The sequence below is a fragment of the Epinephelus moara genome, chromosome 20, assembly GCF_006386435.1.
Source record: "Epinephelus moara isolate mb chromosome 20, YSFRI_EMoa_1.0, whole genome shotgun sequence".
NCBI classification, from domain to species: Eukaryota; Metazoa; Chordata; class Actinopteri; order Perciformes; family Serranidae; genus Epinephelus; species Epinephelus moara.
In genome coordinates this window covers 24,245,678-24,269,696 of record NC_065525.1, presented here as the reverse complement: position 1 = coordinate 24,269,696, position 24,019 = coordinate 24,245,678, and the positions used below count along the sequence as shown (strand labels likewise).

The following is a 24,019-nucleotide window of genomic DNA, read 5'->3' as shown; positions in this document are numbered from 1 at the left end:
AAGTGATCTTTATCAAGCAGGAAACAAACCATATTTGGCTGCTAAAGAGACTTCTGAATATTAAAAGTTGCTGAAACCTGTTGCCTGTTAACAAGTAAACCATCTTTTGTGTTATGTGAAATTAATTCCTGCGTTTTTAATATTTTATGTTAATTTAAATTGAGTCAATTATCGAGACTATTTCTCACCCTTTTTTAAAAAATATTTAAGTGGGACAATTTATTTTCTGTCCTGATTCCACTGTCATCTAATTCAATCAGACTCTTGAAGTTGATTAGCCTGGTTAACATTTGCTCCTGCGTGGGTCTGCAGGGGTTAATCAGGCCGGGAACTTGGAGACCTCCGGGTCAGTATCCCCCCTATCTTCCATGAAGGACTTGGTGACGGCAGAGATGAGATTAAAGTCAACTTTCATCCTAGTTTTTGACTTTTTACGCAAGTGTGAGAGAGATGTCTTGCCATCAGAGGAACCATCATTTTCTTGACTTTATCTATGCAAATGATTTTTAAAAGAATTTAAATTATTATAATTTTTTTTAACCCTACTCACGCTGATAGTTGCATAGTTGTCGCCTACAATCTGTTGCCTCTACCCCTGTTTTGACCAGTGCGCGCGTCCTGCCATATAAAAAGAATTACCAATCGCAGTGCACGTGTCAGTTTTAACCTGATACATGAGTGAAAGCTTTCTCTTTGCACGCCCGTAAATCTCAACTATTATCTACTCACTATCGATTAATTTAACTGCACTTATCCCAATCAGCACATCTCCACTCCTGTGTTCCAGAGCGTGTGCTTTGTTTTACTAACAATAATAAAGTGATTTAGTCCTTTCTCCCAGCCGGTGCATGGGAAATCGTTAAAGATCCAGCTATTTGTGTGTGATCAGTAAATATTTAGTGCAGGCGACATCCTCTGTCTCGTCTTAATCGATACTGCTCCCGTTGGGCAGCGCTATTGTTGTGCGCACGCAGGCTTGCTGAGCATATAGTGCTTTTATCCTCTGCTTGAAGGGGAGAACAACTACTAATCACACAGAGGAAACTTTTAAACCCGGGAAATAAAAAACTGCAGCACAAGACTTTCGGAGGGGAGGGGGGTGTTTAATAGCAAATCAATTGTGTTGGTGTGGAAATGTTTAAAAAAGAAAAAAAAGGTGTTCAATTTTTCAACCCAGTATAGATTTACGCGAGGTTAATTGAGGCTATTATCATTTCATTATATAGGCCTGTGTATTCTCTTCGTAATGTATAATTGCTGGAGGTGTAGCTGTGAAAAAAGAGAGGTATGTTGTTATTTATTTACACGCTTGTGTCTTTATTTTGTGTAATGTAGATGCAGTAATTTTACATTATAATTATTAATATTAATTAAAGCCAATTAATGATGATAATGATTATAATAATAACACAATAGTCATTGGTGTTTTAGTTGGTGGGTGGTTATTTGAAAATTAAAATTAAAATCAAGCCAGATTTTAATTGCAGCTCTAATCACATGTCTTATTCCATCTTAAGTTGCAATCTCCATATAATTTGTAATATGCAGAATGTCTCAATGCATTGCTCGCCACACTTAAAGACAGGTGTCTGTTCTGACTTCACCCCCTCCCTCTCTCCTCAGTTAGCCCACACAAAGCAGCGGCGTACGAGCGCGTTTTGGCCATATTACTGTAGGAGAGAAAAGGCGCACAGGATCTCTGCTTTGCTGTGAAAGCCTACTTGTCATTTCCAGAGGCAAGTCAAATGATATTCAGCTCGGGAAGACACCTTCAACGTTATATTTCCAAACTGCTCGCTCAACAGCAACACATTGACGTGAATCAGTTGGGTTTGTTCCGGCTCTCCAAAGTTTTCGCATGATCAGACATTTGCAAATTTTCCAATAAACAGCGTGCCTTTTTTGTGTTTGATCCCGGGTCTGTTGGAGAGGAAGCTTTGCCAGTTTCATTCTGAGCACTGTGTCGAAAAAGAGAAGACAAAATATATTCTGAATAAGAGAGAAGATGCATCCCGCTACGGACGAAGCAACATATGCATTTGGTAGGTCTGTTACTATAAGAATACAGCCTCCTGCCTCTCTATCACTATCAAATAACTTTATGAATGGGTATTTGTGAAGTGGCTGGGCTTATTGTGAGCGTCATATAAATTAACACTTGGATAATAGACGCGAAAATGCCTAACAGAGTCGCCCGTGTGCAATGCGCACTGGAAACATCGTATATGTTCGCTACTATATGCTCTGTCTGCAGCAGTACATGTTTTTTATTTCAACACACGAGTCTACCCGCTTATTTTGACCACATTTAATTTAAAGCTGAGAAATAAAGCATCGCTACTTTTGCCGATTTTATCTGAATAAAGTGTGCAAAATGTATACTTACCATTTTGGAGCTGGCTCCTCGATAAATGGGTACCTTTTCGGAGTGTTATTTATTTACAGACTCTCCATTTTCACGGGGTTCTGTAAATAAAACCGACAAAATAGTCATGCAGACAAAATATAATCGGCTCATTTGTTTTAGAATAAAGACATAATTGGTCTAAATACCACCGCTGGGACTGCCTGAAGTGGCAAAAAGTAAATCCAACTTTGGCAACTCTCAAAGCTTTGCCGTCCAAGTCATGTAAAACAGAATTTAAACAAACAGTCATCAGTTTAAAATGGTGCTCGTTAGTTTGGTCGATGCGGGAGAAGAGACTGAAGCAGTTTCCGTGTCGGATGGCTCCTCTAAATTGAATCTTATTTGAAGCGAGAACTTCATACGCTAGGGGGCACCCATATACTGTAATACATCCTGGGACAATGCATGCATGCTGCTGCTGCTGCTGCTGCTGCCTGTGCTGCTCTCTCTGTAGACTAACACACAGCCCAGGCTATAGGTTCATCTGTATGGCTCCGTGAAGTTTTTACCTGCAGTTCAACTCTGATAGCCTGGGGGCATTAAGTAAACCAGTCTTTACCGCTGTTTAAATACAAGCCTGACAAAATATTAACCAGGTAGGCTGCAACTCTGAGCAGCCACTGACCCCGTTTTACATGCACGGCATCCTGCACTGTGTTTGCCATCATCTCCCAAAAACTATACATTATCTTTACTATAGTGCAACATCTGACAGCTATTATAAAACAGCTTTTACAGCGTTGTTTATCAGGACTTCACTTTCATCCTAACCTTAATGTGAAGGGCACGGCCTTTGACCCTTAGGGACGTTTTTAAATGTAGTCCCTTATTTAAAGCTGTAGTCATTTCACGTTTTGACCACATAAAGAAGAAAAAAAAAGCTCTGACTTTTGAGACCCAGATTTGGCCTCTCTGACCTGATGTGTTGTGGGGGGGATATTTGCGGCCGGGAGGGATTAGCAGGCTGCAGCGGGTGTCCAGATGATGTCAGTAGCCTATCATAACATTTTTATAAGAGGTGTGGATTGTGATGAATGGTACCTGGTGCGATTAGAAGCGCTAATAGGTGCAGTAGCCTGTGCAAATATAGGGAAGTTGGAGGAAAAATGAGGAAATGCAGGCGGCATGGTGTTATGAGTGTGACCCTTTTCCAGCATGTGGCTTTACTGTATGCATGTGCATCACTCAAATATGACCTCATGTGTTGTTTTATTTGCAATTATCCTAAATAATGGTAATTTTCATTTAGACTGTCATATTTTGTGCTTTATTTTTATTCCTGTGTGTTTGCTGGATGGTGAATTCTGTGTGCACATACCTAAAGGATGAAGATTAGGGCACAATAGATTGACAGTTTTATAGTAATGAGCACAGATCATGTCCAGAAGGTGCACCTGTGTCTCGAGGAGATCATCTCTGTGGATATTTCTGCTATAAGGCAACCCATGGATATGCGAGGCGAAGAAATGCACTATGATTTTGTGTTTTCTTCATGCAATTGCTAAAGCTTTGCCGGGGAAATGTGAGTATATTCTATAGTCTGGGCGATTTGAGTGACTAGAAATGATTCCTCTTTCCGAAAATCGTCTCTTTTTAGGACCAAGCGGCCCTCTCGACCTCCATGCTGGCTCTGGCAAGGTACCAAGTAGCACAAGTGCCGACTAGCCAATGGGGTTCAGGGGGAGGTCCCTGAGCTCTGACCAGTCAAACACACTCTCCTTCCTTATATGGCAGCTGATCTCCATGGTAACGTGTGCTAAGTTGCAGCAGTCGTGTCAAAGTTCACTATATAGAGAGCTCAGTGAGCTGATCAGAGAGAAAGCATTCTGCCAGCCCGGCTCCTACCAATCGCAAATCACTTCCTAACCTCCGCCTTTTTAACATATTTGATCACTTTGATTCTCTACTCCTTTTTCCTATTATTTTTCAGTGCACGGAGGAGGTTTGTAGGTTGTGATCTTTGTTTTTTTGTTTTTTTGTTTTTTGGTGCTTTCGCTTTTTTTGGGGGAAGAGTTGTCTTCATATTCCAGGCTCTCCAAAAAAACATTGGCTTCAGCTGCGCGCTTGCTGGCGCTACCTCACAAGAAGAAAAGGAAGAAGACGCATTTTTTTTTACCCAGTTGGTGATTTTCTTCAAGACTTGTGCTGGAACTTGATAGTAGCTGCTACAGTGTGCTCACCAATTGTTTTCTGCTGCTGCAGGCACGGTCTCACCAACCCTGCTCCATCATTCACTGAATAGTCCATGCTACCTCGGTTGATTATTTTTAATATTTAGCCTACATTTCCCATTGATGGGTGTACTGGATGGCTGACTGTAAGCGCCCCTGGACTTGGCCTTTAAGCGCAAGGCAGCGACTCAGCTCGCCATCGCATCAGTTTTGAAAACGTGCTTCGCAACGTCTCCAAGAGCAATAAATCGACAGTTTTCGGGAGATTCTGAGTGGATTCAACGTAGGCTAGATTTGACATTTTGTGTGTCCGGCTGTTAATCACAGTTTACCGCGTTTCCTTGAGACATTCTCCACCGCGACACCAAAACGGCAGACAAAAAGTTTCTTTACGTTGACTGATAGATATGGCAATGGTAGTGTGGAGAGGCTCCCAGGACGATGTGGCTGACACCCAAGGCACCCTTTCCTCGCAAACCCAAGGAGGACTATCTCTTCCCACCCCTCAACCAGGCCAGTTGAATCTGACAGCCTCTCAGGTCGCCCCTCCGACCCCTCAGACTCCGGTCCAAGGACCCCCGAACAACACACAGTCCACGCCGACGAACCAGACGACGCAGCAGTCGGAGAAACAGCCACAGCACATTGAATGTGTGGTCTGTGGGGATAAATCCAGTGGCAAACACTATGGCCAGTTTACTTGCGAGGGGTGCAAAAGCTTCTTCAAACGGAGCGTACGACGGAACCTCACTTACACATGCCGTGCCAACAGGAATTGTCCAATCGACCAACACCACCGCAATCAGTGTCAGTACTGCCGCCTCAAAAAATGCCTCAAAGTCGGCATGAGACGGGAAGGTATTGGGACTTTTTGTTTTCTTATTCATGTGTGTGTTTGTGCTTTTAGGCTTTTCCAGACATGAAAACCATCCTATGTCGCCCCCATAGTCTGTGCTCTCTCCCGACTCTTCCCTCCCAGGCTGTGCGGCAGGAGCACGCCATGGAGCCGCTCTCTGCTGTGGTGGAGACGGGGCTCGCCGGATCTTCCTTTTAGCCGTTGTATTATAGTATGCAGCTCCAGCGCATTATAGCAATGCATTTCACAAATAAGATCCGAGCCCTGGCTATACGCTTGGGCTATCGAATTTATATTTAGATAAAGCCACGAGCCGTGGGGGATACATCTGTGCTGAATATGATACAATATAGCCTCCTGCGCTATTATGGCGAGTATCGAATTAAGAGATAGCGTGTTCAGGCTACATCTCCACATCTATCCCGCATGTCTTGTGCACTGTGTCTAAAGCTGGACATCGGAGGGAATTGTGCACACATAGCCTCGGTGTAGCCGTGAGAATTTATCTGAATATTAGTCGAAAATAGGCCCTGCATGTATGGTAAAACGAGATGAATTGCTAAGTAGGTTAAGGGTTAAACATGCAAGGTCTCCCTTGCCCTCTTTGTGTTCCTTCACAGCCAGCTCATGTTGCTGTTGCCGAATAACATCATTTTAAAGCTGGACATATGCATGTGTTGTGGTGTTTAAAGCGCACCTCTGCTGCTCCAGCACATGATTTGTCTCACCACAGCCTTGTTTCACAGCATTGTTATCCATGCTTTATAAACTCCTATGCAATATCATAATGTGTGTGTGGGTGTGTGTGTGTGTGTGTGTGCGTGCGTGCGTGCGTGCGTGTGTGTGTGTGTGTGTGTTATGATGTTACATGGCAAACATGCTGTGTGTCATTTATTTTCTTAAGGTGTAAGCTTTTCAATGAGTGGTCAGTTGAAATGTACAATATATGACAGCAGTGTGTGTGTGTGTGTGTGTGTGTGTGTGTGTGTGTGTGTGTTCACAGTGTTATTGTGTGATGATTTGTAGAATTCAGGCTTCAATATCTGTAGTTTCTCTTTTTACTGCAGCCGTGCAAAGGGGACGGGTGCCACCCACACAGCCACACCACGGTCAGTTCGCCTTGACAAATGGAGACCCACTGCACTGCCATTCCTACTTATCCGGATATATCTCTCTTCTGTTGAGAGCGGAGCCCTACCCGACGTCCCGGTATGGCAGTCAGTGCATGCAACCCAACAACATAATGGGCATCGAGAACATTTGTGAACTAGCAGCCAGGATGCTCTTCAGCGCCGTGGAGTGGGCCAGGAATATTCCCTTCTTTCCAGACCTTCAGATCACAGACCAGGTGGCTCTGCTGAGGTTGACGTGGAGTGAGTTATTTGTGCTCAACGCGGCGCAGTGCTCCATGCCCCTGCATGTGGCTCCTCTCCTGGCGGCGGCTGGCCTTCACGCCTCCCCCATGTCCGCGGACAGAGTGGTGGCCTTTATGGACCACATTAGGATCTTTCAAGAACAAGTGGAAAAGCTCAAAGCTTTGCACGTTGACTCTGCTGAATATAGCTGCTTAAAGGCAATTGTGCTCTTCACCACAGGTAAGACAATAGGCTGGCACACTCCAAGTTCAGTCTGTGTGTGAATGTCACTAACATGCTCACTGACATCAGCTAAATCAACGCTGACCTAAATATATCCACAGTGGCTGTAGAGGTTGTTGCTTGTCTTAGATGACCCCCCCCCCCCCCTCTTAGATGACCCCCCCCCCCTTTGCTTAAACGTCCACCTATGCTGCCTTCATGGTCAAAGGCTTTCTCATAGGCTTCAGGCTGCTAAATTATAAAAGCACCTGATTAATCAGCTGATTTATCAGACACACACTCAGGGCTAATGTGGAGATAGTGGCATGACAAAGCAGGGGATTTATAAAAAATATTCTGACAACAAAACAGAGGAGAGTGGTTGAAATATTAAAACATAATCCCCAGTTTAAAAAAGCAATAACTTCACAATAATTACCTCAAGCATCACAACACACTTTTGGAGAATCCAGTAGCTTGCACATGCATTGCTACACTTTGATTTTTTTTTTATTCCGCCATTTATCAATGTGTGTATACCCCACGTCTTGTTTGTAGGGAATGACAGATATAAATGATGTCAGGCTCCGAGGGGGAGGGGAATAGAAAAAAAAAGAAAAAGCAAGACAAGGCTAATGTCCCATTTGCACACAGTAAAAAGCAAAGTGCAGGTTCCAGCGATCTCGTGTCATTTAGGGGACAGACATGTCCGAGACAAAAGCATGCAGGGACCCAAATGCACAACCCTGTAATTGCAAATATGTCAGAATCAAACAGTATCGTGTGATATGGAGCAGTGACAGGAGGGGCGGCTTTAATTTTTATTTGCTGAAATATTCTCTGCGCCTTAGTAGGATCCAAGGCGTCTCTGGACTTGCTCCAGATCTAGGTCATGACCCAAACTTCCCAGCTATTTTGTTACATTAGCTCCACCAAGCAAAGGGCGGGAAATAATATTAATAATAATTATAATAAAAGAAAAAAAAAATCAGCGTGGTAGAGATTTACAAGGTTTCACCGCATGTCTTTGAAATGATATCATACCTGCAAGCCACCAGCCTCTGTATTCCATGTAGCTGTAGCAGCTCACTATTGTTCTCCTGATGGTTTGTTAGCCTATTCACACACACAAGAAAAAAAATCACATTTCAGGTCATTGAATTTTATTATGAAGCCTTTATGGGGCCACGATGGCTTAATTTGTCTCCTCCATACCTGAGTCCCGGAGGCTCGAACATGAACTGTGTGTTGTAGCTTGAATGACACGCCTTTGCTACTTTGGTGGTTTAGTTGTTGTCATGCATAAACTTTACAAACTTAACCAATGCGCGTACAAGCGTTTTTTGGCACATAATCAGCTGCCGCCCACATGCAGCAGCAGCATAGATAGTGATTATGCGTCTCTGGTGGTATAGTATGACGGCAACTCCGTAGGCTATGGGCCCTTTTTTCCAAGCTAAATCTCTGCTCACTAAAGGTCAGTAGGTCTCCCTGTCTTTCCCTCTCTCTCTCCCCCCCTCCTCCTCCTCCTCTTCTTTTCCTCCTCGCTCTGCCTCTGACTGTGAAAGACAGGCCCATCTCAAACACAGTCTTTAGCTATGAATATGCTTAATTATTTAGTTCACTTTTAAGTGGCTTTATCGAGGGAAATAACCGAGGTTATGGTGGCGATAAAAAGGAGGAACACCGAATTCACACACTCACATTTTGCTTCTTGACACAGAGTTCAAGAGTTGCTTTTATTTCATCTGCATATTTATATATATTTAAATGAAATTATATTTAATTGTTAAAGCAAAAAAAAAAACTTGTTATAATAATGCATTTTTTTAATTGTGGTGTGGTGATTATTCGCCAAGCGCATTCCTATTATTGAATTATTCTCACACACTGAAAAATATCTGCACTATTTATTTATGTAAACAAGCCTCCAGGCATTTAAACTCCACTTTTACATATAATGGCATGAGAATAATTTCCTAAAATAATTGCTTTTTTTCCCAAATGTGACAGGCTATCAATTTCCGCCACTATATATCACCACAGTGGGGGAAAGAAAAAAAAACTGCTCGTGAGAGAAACACTTTAGGGTTACACTTTATTAATGTTTATTTGCTTTCCCCCCCTTCCCAGATGCTTGTGGCCTCTCAGATGTGGCCCATGTGGAAAGTTTGCAGGAGAAGTCCCAGTGCGCCCTGGAGGAATATGTCCGGAGCCAGTATCCCAACCAGCCAACACGGTTTGGGAAGTTGTTACTCCGCTTGCCTTCCCTCCGCACAGTCTCTTCCTCGGTCATAGAACAATTATTTTTCGTCCGATTGGTAGGTAAAACCCCAATTGAAACTCTCATCAGGGATATGTTGCTTTCGGGGAGCAGTTTTAACTGGCCTTACATGTCAATTCAGTAAACCAAGAAGGAGACGAACAAACAAAAGGTGGGGTTGGGGTGGGGGGGGAGGCTGCGAGACTACAATGATTATAGCTGCTTTTGTGGAAGGAATAAAAAACCCAACCGGCTGTTACACGGGGCTGGCTTTCATGAAGAAAGACATTGACGTAAATGACTGTGAATTCCCCCCCTACTCCAAAAAAAAAAAAAAAAAAAAATTGAGACATCCACTGAACTTTCAAAATGGCAGATACAAGCTCCCAGTGTTCATGCAGAACAACCTGCTTCGATTCATTTTTTTTTTTTAATGAAAGAAGAAAATGAGGACAAAAAAAGGAAAAGGGATTTTGTTGATCCTTATGAGGAAAAATTTAAGTATTAAGTGCATTTAAAAATGATAATTTGGGTAAAAGGAAAAAAAAACAAACTGGAGAAAGGGAAAAAAAACGTGAATTTTTTTTTTCTTTTCTCAAATGAACTTGTCCTGTGTCCATGTATAGCTGTGTTTTGTACTTTCTTTGTTCCTCCTTTCTGGTTCCAAACCGGCCTATGTGATTTCTGTAGTACAGGTGGTGTTAATTTTCTAAGACAATGATTTATTTTGAAAAAAGGTGTAAAAAAATAAAAAAACAAAATAAAAAAAAAAGTTCTAAAAAGAATTAAAACCACAGCAATAGGAGTATAGGCTTATAATCTAGGCTTAATGCTGCAAGCGCACTTATATTCTTTAGGATGACCAATACCATCATGGGAAAAGGGAGTTTTTTACTTTTTTTTTTTTTGGAGTTCATGTTCAACTTTATGACCCAGCGGAAACATTTTTAGCTCTTTATTAATATGAAGTTTCATTATTATTTTTTTCCAAATTATTTGCCAAAAAAGTATTCCCCATTTTCATCCAGCTTTGAATATTTGGCATCACTTCCCCCCAATTGGATACAATTTAAAAAAAAAAAAAAAAAAAAAAATCCTACAAGTTGCTGTAGCTGCTGTAAGAAAAGTATTTGAGACAGGTTGCTCTTAATGCTTTATATGTGCATTTAAGGGGCACTGGAAGCATAACTGACTTGTGATTAAAAAAGATTCGGAGAGGTCAAGGGTCATAAAAGTTTGAAGCCTAGCCAGAGTAGTGTTTAATAGCAGTATTATTAAAGCGTCCCTGAAATGTCACCCTTTATTCACTTCAAGCATTAAGTGCCTGACAAGCATGATGTGATTCCTTATCAAAACGTTGTTAAAGTAGGCCTACAACATTTTGGGGGGAAACACGATTAGATTTTTGGAACTTCAGTCGTGTGTTTCACTTGGAAAACACTGATTAGAGGCAGTATTCTTGTAAATATAGGTCAATTCATTTCAACGAGTTTTTCCTTTATACAAAGTATATGTGATTAAGAAAAAATCTGTGGTTGCCATTATTTTTTTTTCTCTCTCTCGGTAATACAACGTCTTCAAAATTGAGTGGCAGACTTAGCTAGTAGCACTGAAAGTTATGTTTTTAAATGTATATACATATTACTACAAATGTTTTCTTTTTCATGTATATTTAGACTGTGAATGCATGGCCACAGGTCGCTAACCTATTTTACCTTTGATATATAAATGTAAATGTTTTCTCTCTCTCTTTTTTGACTGTATAGATATAATCTGTGCATTCAGTACACTAGCCCTTGTATTTAAAGAAACAACAACAACAACAAAAAAAGGAAAAGAAACGACGTTCATTATTAGGCTACAGACTTAAACAGGGTGAGCAGGTTTGGGAAAAAAGGAGTTGATATTTTAACTTTAGTGTTATTGCTCCTTTGGTCTTTGACAGGTGCCGTGGTGTGCGTGAGCGTGTGTGCGCGCGTGTGTGCGTGCGTGCGTGTGTGTGTGTGTGTATTTGGAAGCTAGCAATTTTGTCCTTGTTTTGAGGCTTTTCTTCGCCACACACAAAAAAGAAACACCATGTTGTGGTTGAATTAAAAAGGGATCACTGATTGAACACTGATCTTTGGCTGTTCGTGGCCACATATGGACCAGAGAATGATACATGATTGTAATTATGAACAGTTTAAACTGACCCACGTTTTTATATAAATATATAAAAATATATGACTGCAGGGTATTGATAACGTATAGATACTTTTTTTATGATTATTATTATTATTATTAATTGCAAGTGATATATGTGAGTGTGTGTGAAAGTTTATAGTTGAACACAATTCTTGTTTGTTTGTGTTAGCTTATTGTAAACAAGCATTCTGCTGTAAATTTGTTCTTGGTATTAAATTATAATTTATGAATTTGAAACACAAAGTTTTTCCATGTTTTTTTTACTGCGCAAACGTGCGTGTAACTTTGTCCTTGTGTGTGTGCGAGTGAGTGTGTGTGTGGTGTGTGTGGTCGGTTGAGAAGGGGGGGGGAGCGGAGTCAATTTGCTGTGGCAGGATGTTGCCCTTTTGCCCCATGAAAGTGATTAATGAATTACAAAATAATTAATCAATCAGCCAACAGGCCCGCTCAACGCCTTCACTTTCTTTTTGCAACAAGGTTAAGATTATTTTCTGTTTATTTAAAAACAAAAAAGCCGATGAGGAATAATGGATTGAAGGCGGATGTGTGTGAAACTTCAGAAATAGGATCCAACATTTGTAATAAGGCGCCCTGCCTCCACAGATAATAACATCTCATAACAGCAGACCCCCCTTTACGCGGGACATAGTGGCGAAATACCCATCTCAGCTTCCCTTTGGACGTTCACATTAATATTAATGGCGTGAATTCATATAGCATAAATAGTAGCATCCAAATATTATCTTATATTGACTGGGGAAAAAAAAGTTTAAATTATTATCTGGGGGGTAAAATGCTGCCTGTTTGCGTTATTATTATGATCTGCTTTTTATGTGCTTCACACCGGAAGTTAAAGTTTATAATCTCAAATGCATACATGTGTGAATATCCAAGAGGACGTGCATGTGCTGGGTTTAAATGCCAATTATTGATGCGCGTGCAATACACCTTTAGCCTATCGTTAATTATTAGTAGTACTGGCTTAGGCCTGAAATAGAATTAGCCTTGTTGTATAGGAGCTTAATCAGGATGGGTTATGGAAGCCAACTTCACCACGGTTTCTGCTGCTGCTGCTGCTGCCTCTGTGTATGTGTGTGTGTATTTGAGAGAGTGTGTGTGTGTTTGTTGCTGTTGATAATGATGAAAATGATGATTATGATGTGGTGCTGATGGTGTTTTATCCCCGGCTTCTTGCTGAAAGCGCTATTTATCCATACAGTGATGCTTCCACATGCTTGTCCAACCCAAACTGCCTCTGAGGTATCTCTCACACCGAGGCCCCCATATTGATAATTAAAGGTAGACAGCGAGCCAATATCATTTCATAGGAGAAGTATTTACATGAAGAGTAGAAATATAAATATAAAAGCTCACTCCAGCATCCTGTATAGTCTCCAACACGAGGGCTTGGAGCCTCTAAAAACACACTGGAAGCATGAGTGGAGCTTCAGAGTAGGTTTGGATGGATCTCGACACTGACCGGGCTGATTTCAGTTGACAGAGCGTGATGTATATGCTGGACTCTATAATTTGTACTTCTGCTCATTTATTAGCTTTGTACAAAAAGACTAATGAGGTGTAACTCGCCGCGACGTCACTTTTATTTACGTCTGTGTGACGTGAGAATTTTTTGACACACGAGCTGGTAGCCGCTATATATACCCCACCACCACCACCAACACCACCACCCACCAACACCACCACCCACCCCCACCCCCCAAAAATCCTACAGGCTGCGGGGAGGATGCTGCGGGCCGGTGCGTGTGTACAGTAGAGTCTGTGCGGATGCTTGGCGTTTGTTGGGGTTTTACGCACTGAAGCTGAGAACTTATTCAGGGCTCACGGGCTATTAGTGGGGCTATTTGTTTAATAAGATAAGAATATGGTTTGCAGGCTCGCTCTTCCTCTGTCCCCCTTTCACACACACACATACACATACACACACGTGCGCGCACGCAGGGACACGCACACCCGCACAGTTAAGCGACAAATATGCACATTATTTGCACCTTGGCACTATCACTATGACAAATTAGCCCATGCTGCATGCGCTTTATTGCATATATAGGCTGAGGCACCGCAGCTCATTTACAATGTTTCCTATAAGTCAAACGCTTTGCAACATGGGCCACCTGTTCCTGATGTTAGCACACTGGCTTTCAATATTATTATTAATAATAAAGCATTATTATTTATATAATAATTACTATTATTGATATTTTTCTTTTCTAACAAATTGGTTGTAAAATAAAGATAAATCCTGCATCAACAGCAACACTTTTTATCTTTTATTTGTCTTTATTCTAAAAGTAAAAGCCTATTATTTTTCATTTTTCTGCACATTCTCCCACTTTATCTCTCGCCATTAAAACAAATAGCCCTTCACTTCTACTTAGCTGCACCAGGCTTCCTGCATTCTGCTCATATATGTAAGAAAATTGTGCCATCTACCCGCTAACCCCGGAACTGTAGCTCCAAGACCTCGGAGACCTCAGCTCACTTTAAACACAAAGGGAAAAGCGACCAGCGGGCTGCACACGCAAGCGCCTCCTCGCACCAACCACGACAGCAGCTGCCGACTGCTATTAGGCTGTAACTTTTTTAAGTAGTGCGTGTTTTTAAGCACCTGTCATCCACTCTGTGTCCCACTGCGTCTGTCTGTGTGAGTGGAGAAGGTATAGTTGAAGCTGCCAGTGGACACCTCTGCCGAGAGGAGAGTCCAGCATGTGATGTTGTGGTTTTTAACGTGATCAGAAGGAGGAAGGGGTGACAGGGAAAAGTCAGACATGTATTTGGGTTGGTTTTATTAAAATGAAATAACATTAAAGGATAACTTTGGATTTGTTTTCTCTAAATTGTTGCGCAACACATGTGACCCACGGCTGGATTTTATACCGCAGAGCAAAAAAAATATTATGTTGTTGACATCATCAGCGTCTTTTCTGTCCCTTGATATTGGACATAAGCGGGTTTGGGAAGCTGTAGAGAAAATATTACAGGCGCTGCGTCCGACCTCCTGAGTGCATGTCTGCAACACACCGTCCACACATAAAACCAGTGATCATTACAGCCCCTTTACACCAGGATATTACAGCCTTGGATTTGGCCTATTTAACCAAACCTTTCCTCTTCGTGGAGTTTTTCATTTGCGGCAGAAATTGAGGAAAAACACGCAGAAAGAAGAACCAATCAACACCAACATGGCAAAGTTCATTTAAAAAAAAAAGAGGAAAGAAAAGGAAAAAACACAGCCAGACTTTCAAAAGAGGGCGCAGCGCTTTGTGGTGATATAAATAGGGGAGATAAAGACAACTGCAGCTGATGTAGTGCATGAGTGTGAATATACCCCATGTTGAATTTCCCCCCCCCCCCCATTTTGAGAAGCCTATTCCAGTTTTCTTTTAACCCAAGCGCGCGCACGGGGAGCCTATCTCAATGCCAGTGGAACAGCCAAACATTTCCTATCATAGCTTGAATATTGCATGCCAAATAAATCCAAGCTACTATTTGGCCACAGAGTACTGGGTGCTTATAGTGGCATTATATTAAAAAAAATATGTATTTATAGCCCGATAGAGGACTAAAACTTTCCTGGACACCGCGCGCCAGTGTGGGTGGAAATTAAATAACGATATGCCCAGAGCTTTAAAGCAGGGAGACAGCACCTTTTTTAAAGCATGTAGTTTGATTTGTCTTAATATACACGATCACACACACACAGAGGGAGAGAGGAGACTGAGCGGTGAGCCAGAGGGATGATTTGAAGAGACCGCAAACACTCTCCTGGATATTAGACAGCCCCCCTCAGCCTCCCAAAACCCTAACGCATTATTTCATCAGGACTACTTCATAGGTATTGATCGATATAGGCCTACATATTGTATCGATTTGTTACTTGGGGTACATAGATACTTTATTAAGATCCCCATTAGGTGCACCGCAGTGGTTGTCAGTCTTCCAGGGGTCGCAGTATTGATGTTACAGCCTCGTCACTCTCAAGTAGTTTGGAGAAGGACCCTGAGTGTGACCACAGCTCGGCTTTTACGCACGCATTAAGGTAGAGATCACGTGCGTGGTGTGGAGGCCCCCTTTGGTGTATGTGTGTGTGTGTGTGTATATGTGTGTCACTAAGAAATGGCTGATTATGACATCTTAATTGACAATGTCAATTGCGCAGGTCTGTTTACTCATCTTTCCCCTTTTACGCACAGACATGAGCGTGCATAGGTGCGTGCGCGCAAGCCACACGATGATGATGATGCTCGCCTGTGATGATGAGAATATTGAAGACACTGGGTATTATGTGGATGTAAAATGCCGCATAAATTGCACAAATAAGTGCTAAATGTTTAATCAATTTTGCATTAATTAGCCGGGCAGGCCTGCCATGCTTCGCTCGTGTCACTCCACACACACACACACGGCTCTGCCCTCGCGCGCCGCTGATGGAGATGTTTTCTATTTTCCTTCCTTGTAAATGCTCTTTCTAGAAAACCGTGTGTGTGTGTCACTGTGTGTGGGGTGCGTGTGTGTGTGTGTTTTACCGAAACTTCAAACACGCACTTGGCAAAGCTCCCTCAAACTGTGAAATTAATTTGGCGTAATTCTGGTCGATGCTGGTGGTAGACTGAAGGTGCTTTAACAAAACACACACACACACACACACACACACACACACACACACACAAACCTCACACCCTGAGCGTTATCTCTCGTCCAGCCTTCATCATCATCACCATCACTGTTATTACCATCATCATCCTCACCATCATCATATCCAACACCAACACATTGAGCAGCCTACACGTTCACATATTCCACAGGTGAAAAAAACAGATACAATTAATTCTAACTTTTCCTGTAAATTATTAGAAAACTCATGTGCAATTTCATGTGGATTTTTCCCCCCCCAGCATGCCAAAAAAAAGTCTCGTGAAGTTTATTTGTTTCCTTGCAACGCCGTTCATTTAAATGGGCTTGACATTTCTGCAGAACGGAGCTTACACTGGGCGTCTCACTGGGAACTCCGAGCGCACACCAGACATATGAAAACACAGGATATAATACAAAGGCCTGCATACAGTTACAGCTTAACTCCTGGTTCTCTTTGACCGCATTTTTACGCGTGGTTTAGCTGCGTTTATTTGACCTGGAGGCCTTAATTGTTGGAGAAGTTGGATATTTTTGATCAGGTTTTGCTTGAAAAAAATATTCCTAGTCTCGTATAGGCCACACAACCGGTTTAAATAAAGGTAAAATAAATAACTTTATTGTTGACCTTACATCCTGCCGCCGCCCACTCACAGTGCGCAGGGAATCTCCGCAGTAATGCTGGATTTTGTTTCTCCGCGTGGTGCAGAAACAGAAACAGACCCTATAATATTGAAAGCAGATTTCTCGTCTTGTATGCTCAAGCCAACCTAATGATGCATTACAAAGACAATAAGTGTGTACAACTCTCCTGCCCATAGTGTCCGGGACTCTTTCGCTTCCAATTCATGCGCTCCCACACCTTCTCATGTCAAGCACAGCCCGCGCAGAGACGCGCTGCAGCCCCTGGATCCCCGCTTGATCAGATTTTTTCCCCCACATCTGATATGTTCTGTGGCTTGACGGGATTTGGTGCACACTGTCCATAAACACAACAAACACAAGCTGAAAATCCCGGATCAGGAAAATTTATATATCCTGTAAAATGTGCAACTGCAAAGCAATCATGACCCACAAGAGAAATTAAATTATTTCTCTGATTTCTGGAGGACCCTGTTTATCTCCCTCGGTGACCCCCCCGGGCGTCCCGGGACGTCAGATTGGGAACTAGTGTACATGTGATCATTTTGTTGAATTAGATTACAGTGGAAATGACAGTACTTCTCAAGTTGCTGGGGACGCGCTGCACCCCCTCTCCTCCTCCCTTCCCCATCCTCCTCCTCCTCTCACTGACCCCCGCAGGTCCCGGGACCCGCTCCGGGACCCCCTGCACTAATCAACAGCGATAACACATATAACTGGTGGCCGCCAAAAGACAGCAGCATGCAGGCTGTTGTCATAGCTGGCTATGCACACAGAAATCGGTCAACCTTATGAGAGGACAAATCTTCACGGAGGGTCTCAGCAGAAGGGGAGAGGAAAAAAATGTGCATGAAGATCTGGCCGCAACAGCGAGATGGCGCTATTCTGCACGTTTAACCTCAGCTGTGCTCCGGTGCCCCGACTGGCTATTATGTGTTACATGTCTAACTAGGTTGCTTTCTTTTTTTTTATTTCTGCAAAATGGATCCATAAAAAATATTAGACACATGCAGCGGCAGTGCGGTCTGCTGTGGCACAATTTGGGCTGAAAATATTACATTTTAATGCCAATTTTAATTCAAATTATACATTTTTTTAAAAGATGACTCATTATATCTCTTCTTTAATAATAAATTAAAAATAAATCATGTATTTTAGTTGAAGAAATAACAAATAAAACGCCAAAATATTCAGTTAACATAAAGTTTAGTTAATTTGCGTTGCACATGAAGCTCAAACACCTCCCTGTATCCTCCACAGCCGTCACCATCCGTGATATTTCGATTTTTTCTTTAAATCACCTGCTCTTGACAAGTCTTTAGTGCTAACAGCCCGATCTGTCACATAAGGCTGCGTCTCATGTATCGAATATTATTTTACACGTCAAACACATCCGTCTCCAACACCATCGAACAATTTATATGTTCACTGAAAAGAGTTATATCTCAAAAAAATCATCGAAATTTCTCACATTTTTTTCACACCTTTTTTTCCACGCTGTAAAACTAAAAATACATTCTGCTGTCACCAGCTTCTTATACTGTTACAATTCACTTATTTCATCATAAGGAAAATGTTGGTTTTATTCTCATGTGTCACAGTTGGAGGTGATAATGACAACGGCTTGTTAACGACGGATGTGCACTGACAAAATGTAACAACAATACGATGTTATTATTTATTCCTAATTCTGATATTAATCCTTATGCTGCAGTAATAATTTAAATCTGCATTACTGGAAATTAAATGATGTTATTTTCGTTTTTAATTAGCTTTTTAATGCATGTTTTACTCTTATTTAAGCTTCAAACGTGGTAATGCAATTAATGTAATCGGATTTTTCAAAAATAAAATTCACTTGATTATTTATTTATTTAATTTTTGCCACAGCAAATTTATTGTAGGTAAAATTAAAGATTCAAACTCATCTAAACGGGCTCAATTAGCGAGTGTGATAATATTTTTTAACCTTGAACATGTGATCTGAATGATGTTGGGATGAATCTCACCCGCAGGCTTGATATATTAAGGAAAGCAGATTTAATAATAATTAACAATATTAGGTTTAATTATTGAAGTTACTGTATTGCACATGCGCACTGCTTTAATTTAACTGCAGCTACCGGGTGTTTGCAACAACATAAATACTTTTTAAAATGAAATAAAATGAGGAAAATCACGTGAAGAACTTCGTAATTTCCATTTTAAAAGTTTTCCAAACAGCTCGTGCACAGAGGGTTAGAGATATGAAGGTGTTTACTGGAGCCCACTTCATGATGCTCACACTCGCTGATCAAACTCCCTGCAGCCTTGGCCAGTCCTCTGAACTTTACAACTATATGTAAACAAGTTGTCAGTTTGGGAATAATCTTCTTTACTTTTTTTTTTTATTGGAATGAAAATTCAATCTCCCAAGCTTAGATTAAGCAGACGAGCTCTTTTCTCTCTTCTTCTTCTTCTTCTTCTTCTTCTTCTTCTTCTCCTTCTCCTTCTTTTTTCCCCGTTCCTTGTCATTGGTGGGGCTGGACTTTGGTGGACAATAATGCGGCAATTGTTGATGCTTTGTGACCCATAAAATTTGAGGGTGGCTATTCTGGCTTTGGTATGTAATTATGCAAAACACTTTGCATAAAGACTTGCCATCCGATCTAATGATAGAGCCTGCAGTCTCATTTCCAGAGAGGGAGGCACCAAGCAAAGCCTGCACTCCGACTGACGGAGGGAAAAAGCTGCCATAATAAAAACCCAAGACAAACTGCACATAAGAATACATGCTATTGTTCAGGTAATTTTGTTGTGGTGTGGATATTTATAATCTAACACAATGGGAGAGTGTATTTAAATGTAACTGCTACTTACAGTATGTGTGTGTTTGTGCAGATTATCTGTTGTGTGCTGTGTTATCATACAATGATGCACATTTAGACGCCACTACCAGTTTATTTCTGGAGTTGTAGTAAATTTAAGTGTAAAATCTTTTCTGTGAAACAACAATAAAAAAATGGAGACACAGTTGAGGGAACATATTTCATGGATCGCACTGGGTTTCTTGACTCCAAACACAAATTTCTGTGACAATATTTACCCACTTTTAGTTTAGCAAGAAATAAGATTTCTGTGCCATAAATATGAGGTAAAAAAAAAGCAACACAATTTACTGTAACATATATGTTTTTTCTTCCCCCTGAATTTCCAGGATGTTTGTTGCTGCAGCCTGCATGCCTTTGAGGTGTGCACTATATGAGATATTCTGTGTGTATGCACATAATAAACACTTGTGCTGCCTGACAGAGGTGTGAATCTGAGAGCTTTTCTACCAAATGAAGTGCCAGCAGAGAGAGAAATAAAGAGATCTGCAGCTGTCAGGGGTCAGTCAGGCAGAGATTGCTTCTAGAGATCTTTTGAAAAAATCACACGTTTGAAGGCTTAGTGCTTTGCTGTCTTCGCATTTCAAGCTCAGATCAGTGGAATCAGGGAAAAAAAAAAGAAGAAGAGGGAGAACATGGGTTGGAGAATTGTGATGTTGGGATGGACACGGGAACGAGTGTGTTTTGGAAGGCAGGAGACGGGAGCCTTTTTACCTGATCCTTTAGAGGGAAGGAGGAAAGCCCAAGTTTTTTTGTTCTTACATTAAAACATGTATCACACAATTAAAGCAACAGTGCCTCTAATGTCTCTGTGTGTGTGTGTGAGAGAGGGGAAATTTAATGTACAAAACCTGCTCCTCTAATTTGCTGTGTGTGTGTCTCGACAGAAAGGAGGAGTGAAGGAAAACAACTCTGAGGTGTTTCATGACTCTCCAAAGGATTCAGTTTGTTGCTGTTGGACAACCTTTATAGTTAAAATGTGGATCCCCCCTTTTGTGGATACCATTTTGGCACTGTGGAGGGAGGCACAAGGAAACATAAAGTAGGATTTAAATTGAGGCTGCTATACACATTATTAGTCATTTTCAGGATATAACTCATCACTTTAAACGCCACTTTGCTGCGTTTTTTGAGCAACTTTTGATCCTTTTCTGATGCCACAGCCAAACAGGATGTCTTCCAGTAGCTTCTGTTTTTCATACAGATGATTCCATGGATTGTGAAGTTACTTTATTACGCACAAGAGCAAGTTTGAAGTTGGAGTTAAGCAATAGAGGAAGGAATATGAGTGGGCAAGTTATCGCTAGGAGTATTTTATATTTATTTGCTGACTTATACAGCCTGGAGGGAATGGTGGAGGCACAGCAGCATCTGATAACCACCAAGAATTTTAACTGTGAAGCCAAGAAAATTTGAGTTAAGGACAAATTTAGATAAAGTTTGAGCTGCACACACACACACACATGAAACGGAGTATAGTTGCTGCAAAGTAGGCAGTTGTACTGCATTGTTAAATCACAGCTCAAGACAAGTTTGGGTTTGCATCTTCAGGCTACTGTGAACAAGACATTTTAAATTGTAGCTTTTATTTTGCCCACATAAGCTTCATCATCACAGTCAAGGAAAGTTCTACTTTAAAAACTTTGATATCAGTAAAATCCTGAACTTGTATGAGTCAGTGTTTTTAACATAAGACCACAATAATAATAATATTCTAACCACCAGCATGATTCACGTCACTAAATTGACAATTTCAAATGGAATTCAGCACCTTTTACTTCAAACACAAAACAACCCAACCCCTTCACCTAAACTTGAAACTCCCACCATAGCAGGAGAAACAAAATTTTGACAGTGACATACCCAACTTGTGTGACAGTGCTCCCCAAAGCAAGGACTAACATTATTTGACAGCCAAGGTTTCGGCGTGTTTAGAGGCTCTTGAAGTGTTTTTTGAAACAGTGTAATAAAGTAAAGCTGTTGAAGTTGAACTAAAGAGAAACTGTTAAGCTCAAAGAGAAAAAGGAGCAAAGGTCAAATGATGACTGATTATTTGATTGATAATTTCCTTGACTTTGAGTCTTTCAGATATGAGAATGAAAAAAATATTTTCTTTAAGAAGCTTTTACCTTGAAATCCTCATGTTTTCAATCACAAGTGAGTTCTGGAGAAACACATCCTTCTTAACGTGAACCCTAACTTCTGAGTGTGTGTGGGGTTTTTTCTTCCTCATATGCCATGTGATTTCTTTTGCCTGCTTCTTGCTAAGGGAGGCAAAATATGCAAATCCCATCAGATTTATAACACTCGCTGCCTTTCAGTTGCTCATGTGCTTCTGCTGTGGTGTATTATTATTTTCAAGGGTTCTCAGCGGGACATAAAAGGATCATAAGTTATTCTTCCACCTGACAAAAATATTTCATTCTCCCTCTGTTTCAAAGATGGACCCAAGTAAAAGTGATAATGACGTGATTTATTATCATCTGAATGGATGACGGCGAGCTGATTGCTTTGGACTGAGCTCCACGCAATGCCGCATATGAAACAAAATATAAATTGACAGGAGGATGCTTTTCGATGAAGTAAAAACTTCTTTCATGTGACAGCATCACGCGCTCATTAAATCATCTGCAAAACAGGTGATACAAACATTTTCATTCAAACGACCACAAAGGGAAAAAACCACTGGACTTCATTCATCTGAAACTGGAAATGAGAGCTGAATCCTGTCTGAGAGAGACGCCCCTCGGTGAACTCTGGAGCTTTTGTTTTGCTGTTAATAGTACTCCTCAAAGTTTTTTAGACGACTTACGGAAACTTTCTCTCTTGTTAATTACAGTTGTTGATCATTTAGAGTTCACTGCATCAATCTCATAGTGTTAACATGATTTAAAAACTTTCTTTTGCTCGTCAGGATTTTATTTCTCTCACAAACTGGCCTGTATTGGGATCCAGTGTCTTCAACAGAAGGACGCCTGATAGGCCTGGTGTTAAAGAGCTCTGATCTGGGCCATGACAGCTTAGTCCAATCAGCCTGTTCAACATGCTGGTTTGACTGTCACTTTCAATTTTCACATGACCCCTTGGTCCTAGAATGGGGGATAAGTGGCAGAAAGTAGGACTGAAAGCTCATATTATTGCTCTGACAGCTTCACTCATCTGAAAGTAATGCAAAATGCAGTTCATATTTATACTCTGACCTTATGCTCAAACAGGGAATCTACTGTATCTGCATGTTAGGTGCTGAGACAAAGGCCGAACCGGTGGATTCCTGCAGCATTATTTGTGTAAAACGCCCATTATTTTCTTTATAATTATTCAGCAGATGTAGATATAAGAACACGAGCGCCTTTGCAACAAAGAGTTTGACTAAATGTTTACACAAAACAACATATGGAGCATTTTTAGGTGCATAAAGCAAAATGGTTTCGCTTCATGGATCAAGTGACCAGCAGGTACATATGCAACATGTGGCTTTTTCTTCATATAACATCATGAAAACATGAAATAAATCACAGTTTCCGTTGCTGCACGTGCACAGCTGATCATATTCTCAATATCCCCCCTGAAAATGTTTTATCTGAGCCACATTTATGCTCATGTAGGTCATAAAAGAAGGAGCGCTATCAGTGGTGGTGGATGTGGTCATTATCAGACATGGTGCTAGACAGGAGGGAGGGGTTCATTGTTCACTGTGCACTGCCTGCCCGATGACTGAATAAGGTGTGTTCATTGTTCATTCTCCCTGTGTGAAAGCCACGGGCTCCAGTTTTCCGCCAGTGTTGTTGCTGTGCTTTAACTGTGGCGTCGTGCAGAATGTGGCCACTGTGAAATATTGTAGTTTAAAAAAAAAAAGGTTGTAAAAAAGAGAAAGTGAAATTGCTGGATCACCTCCGATCATAAAAACATCCACAGTATTACAGTCATTTAGCAAAAGACTGTAAATGTGTGATGGTGTTTGGTTTAAACAACATGTCTCATCAACCCAGGGGCATTAAACATGTGAGATATCTCCCAAAAGAACATTTAATTTGGACATGATGGACATGAATAAACACAAACACTATTAAAGCTTTCCTTTTATTTGGCAGTGTTGTCTGCGTCAGTGTCAGCCACTTGTCATAATTCACTGACATCTCCGTGTATTTGTCATAACTCCAGCAGCAAACACGCAGAGAGTTGGGTGACGGAGCAGTAAAGGTTGTTGTTGTGTTTTTTCCCCCCTTGTATAATCCACACTTCTTGTCCCCTGCCTGCCCTCCTAATCCCTTGGCATGTGTTGGTGACATCACATGGCTACTGGCTCCAAGTTCTCGTCCCCCTGCAACTGTCATTAACTCTGTGAACAAATGAATAATGACTGGGAGACTCGCTGGCTCCCACCACTGACCTTGGGTATTAT

General features: G+C 41.3%; 1 protein-coding gene across 3 annotated transcripts; it reads left to right on the top strand.

Moving 5' to 3' along the window:
- The first annotated feature begins 1,864 nt into the window (after positions 1-1,864).
- Positions 1,865-11,288, top strand: nr2f2 (nuclear receptor subfamily 2, group F, member 2). Of its 3 annotated transcripts, none has more exons than XM_050073620.1 (3): positions 1,865-2,042; positions 6,502-7,029; positions 9,145-11,288. In XM_050073620.1, exons 1-3 carry the CDS (start codon positions 2,006-2,008, stop codon positions 9,417-9,419), a joined length of 840 nt encoding a protein of 279 aa, XP_049929577.1. In that variant the 5' UTR covers positions 1,865-2,005; the 3' UTR covers positions 9,420-11,288. The 3 variants fall into 3 exon arrangements, with proteins under 3 accessions (XP_049929577.1, XP_049929575.1, XP_049929576.1); XM_050073618.1 differs by lacking the exon at positions 1,865-2,042 and adding an exon at positions 4,168-5,436 and having other exon boundaries at positions 6,484-7,029; XM_050073619.1 differs by lacking the exon at positions 1,865-2,042 and adding an exon at positions 4,169-5,436.
- The last annotated feature ends 12,731 nt before the right edge of the window (positions 11,289-24,019 follow it).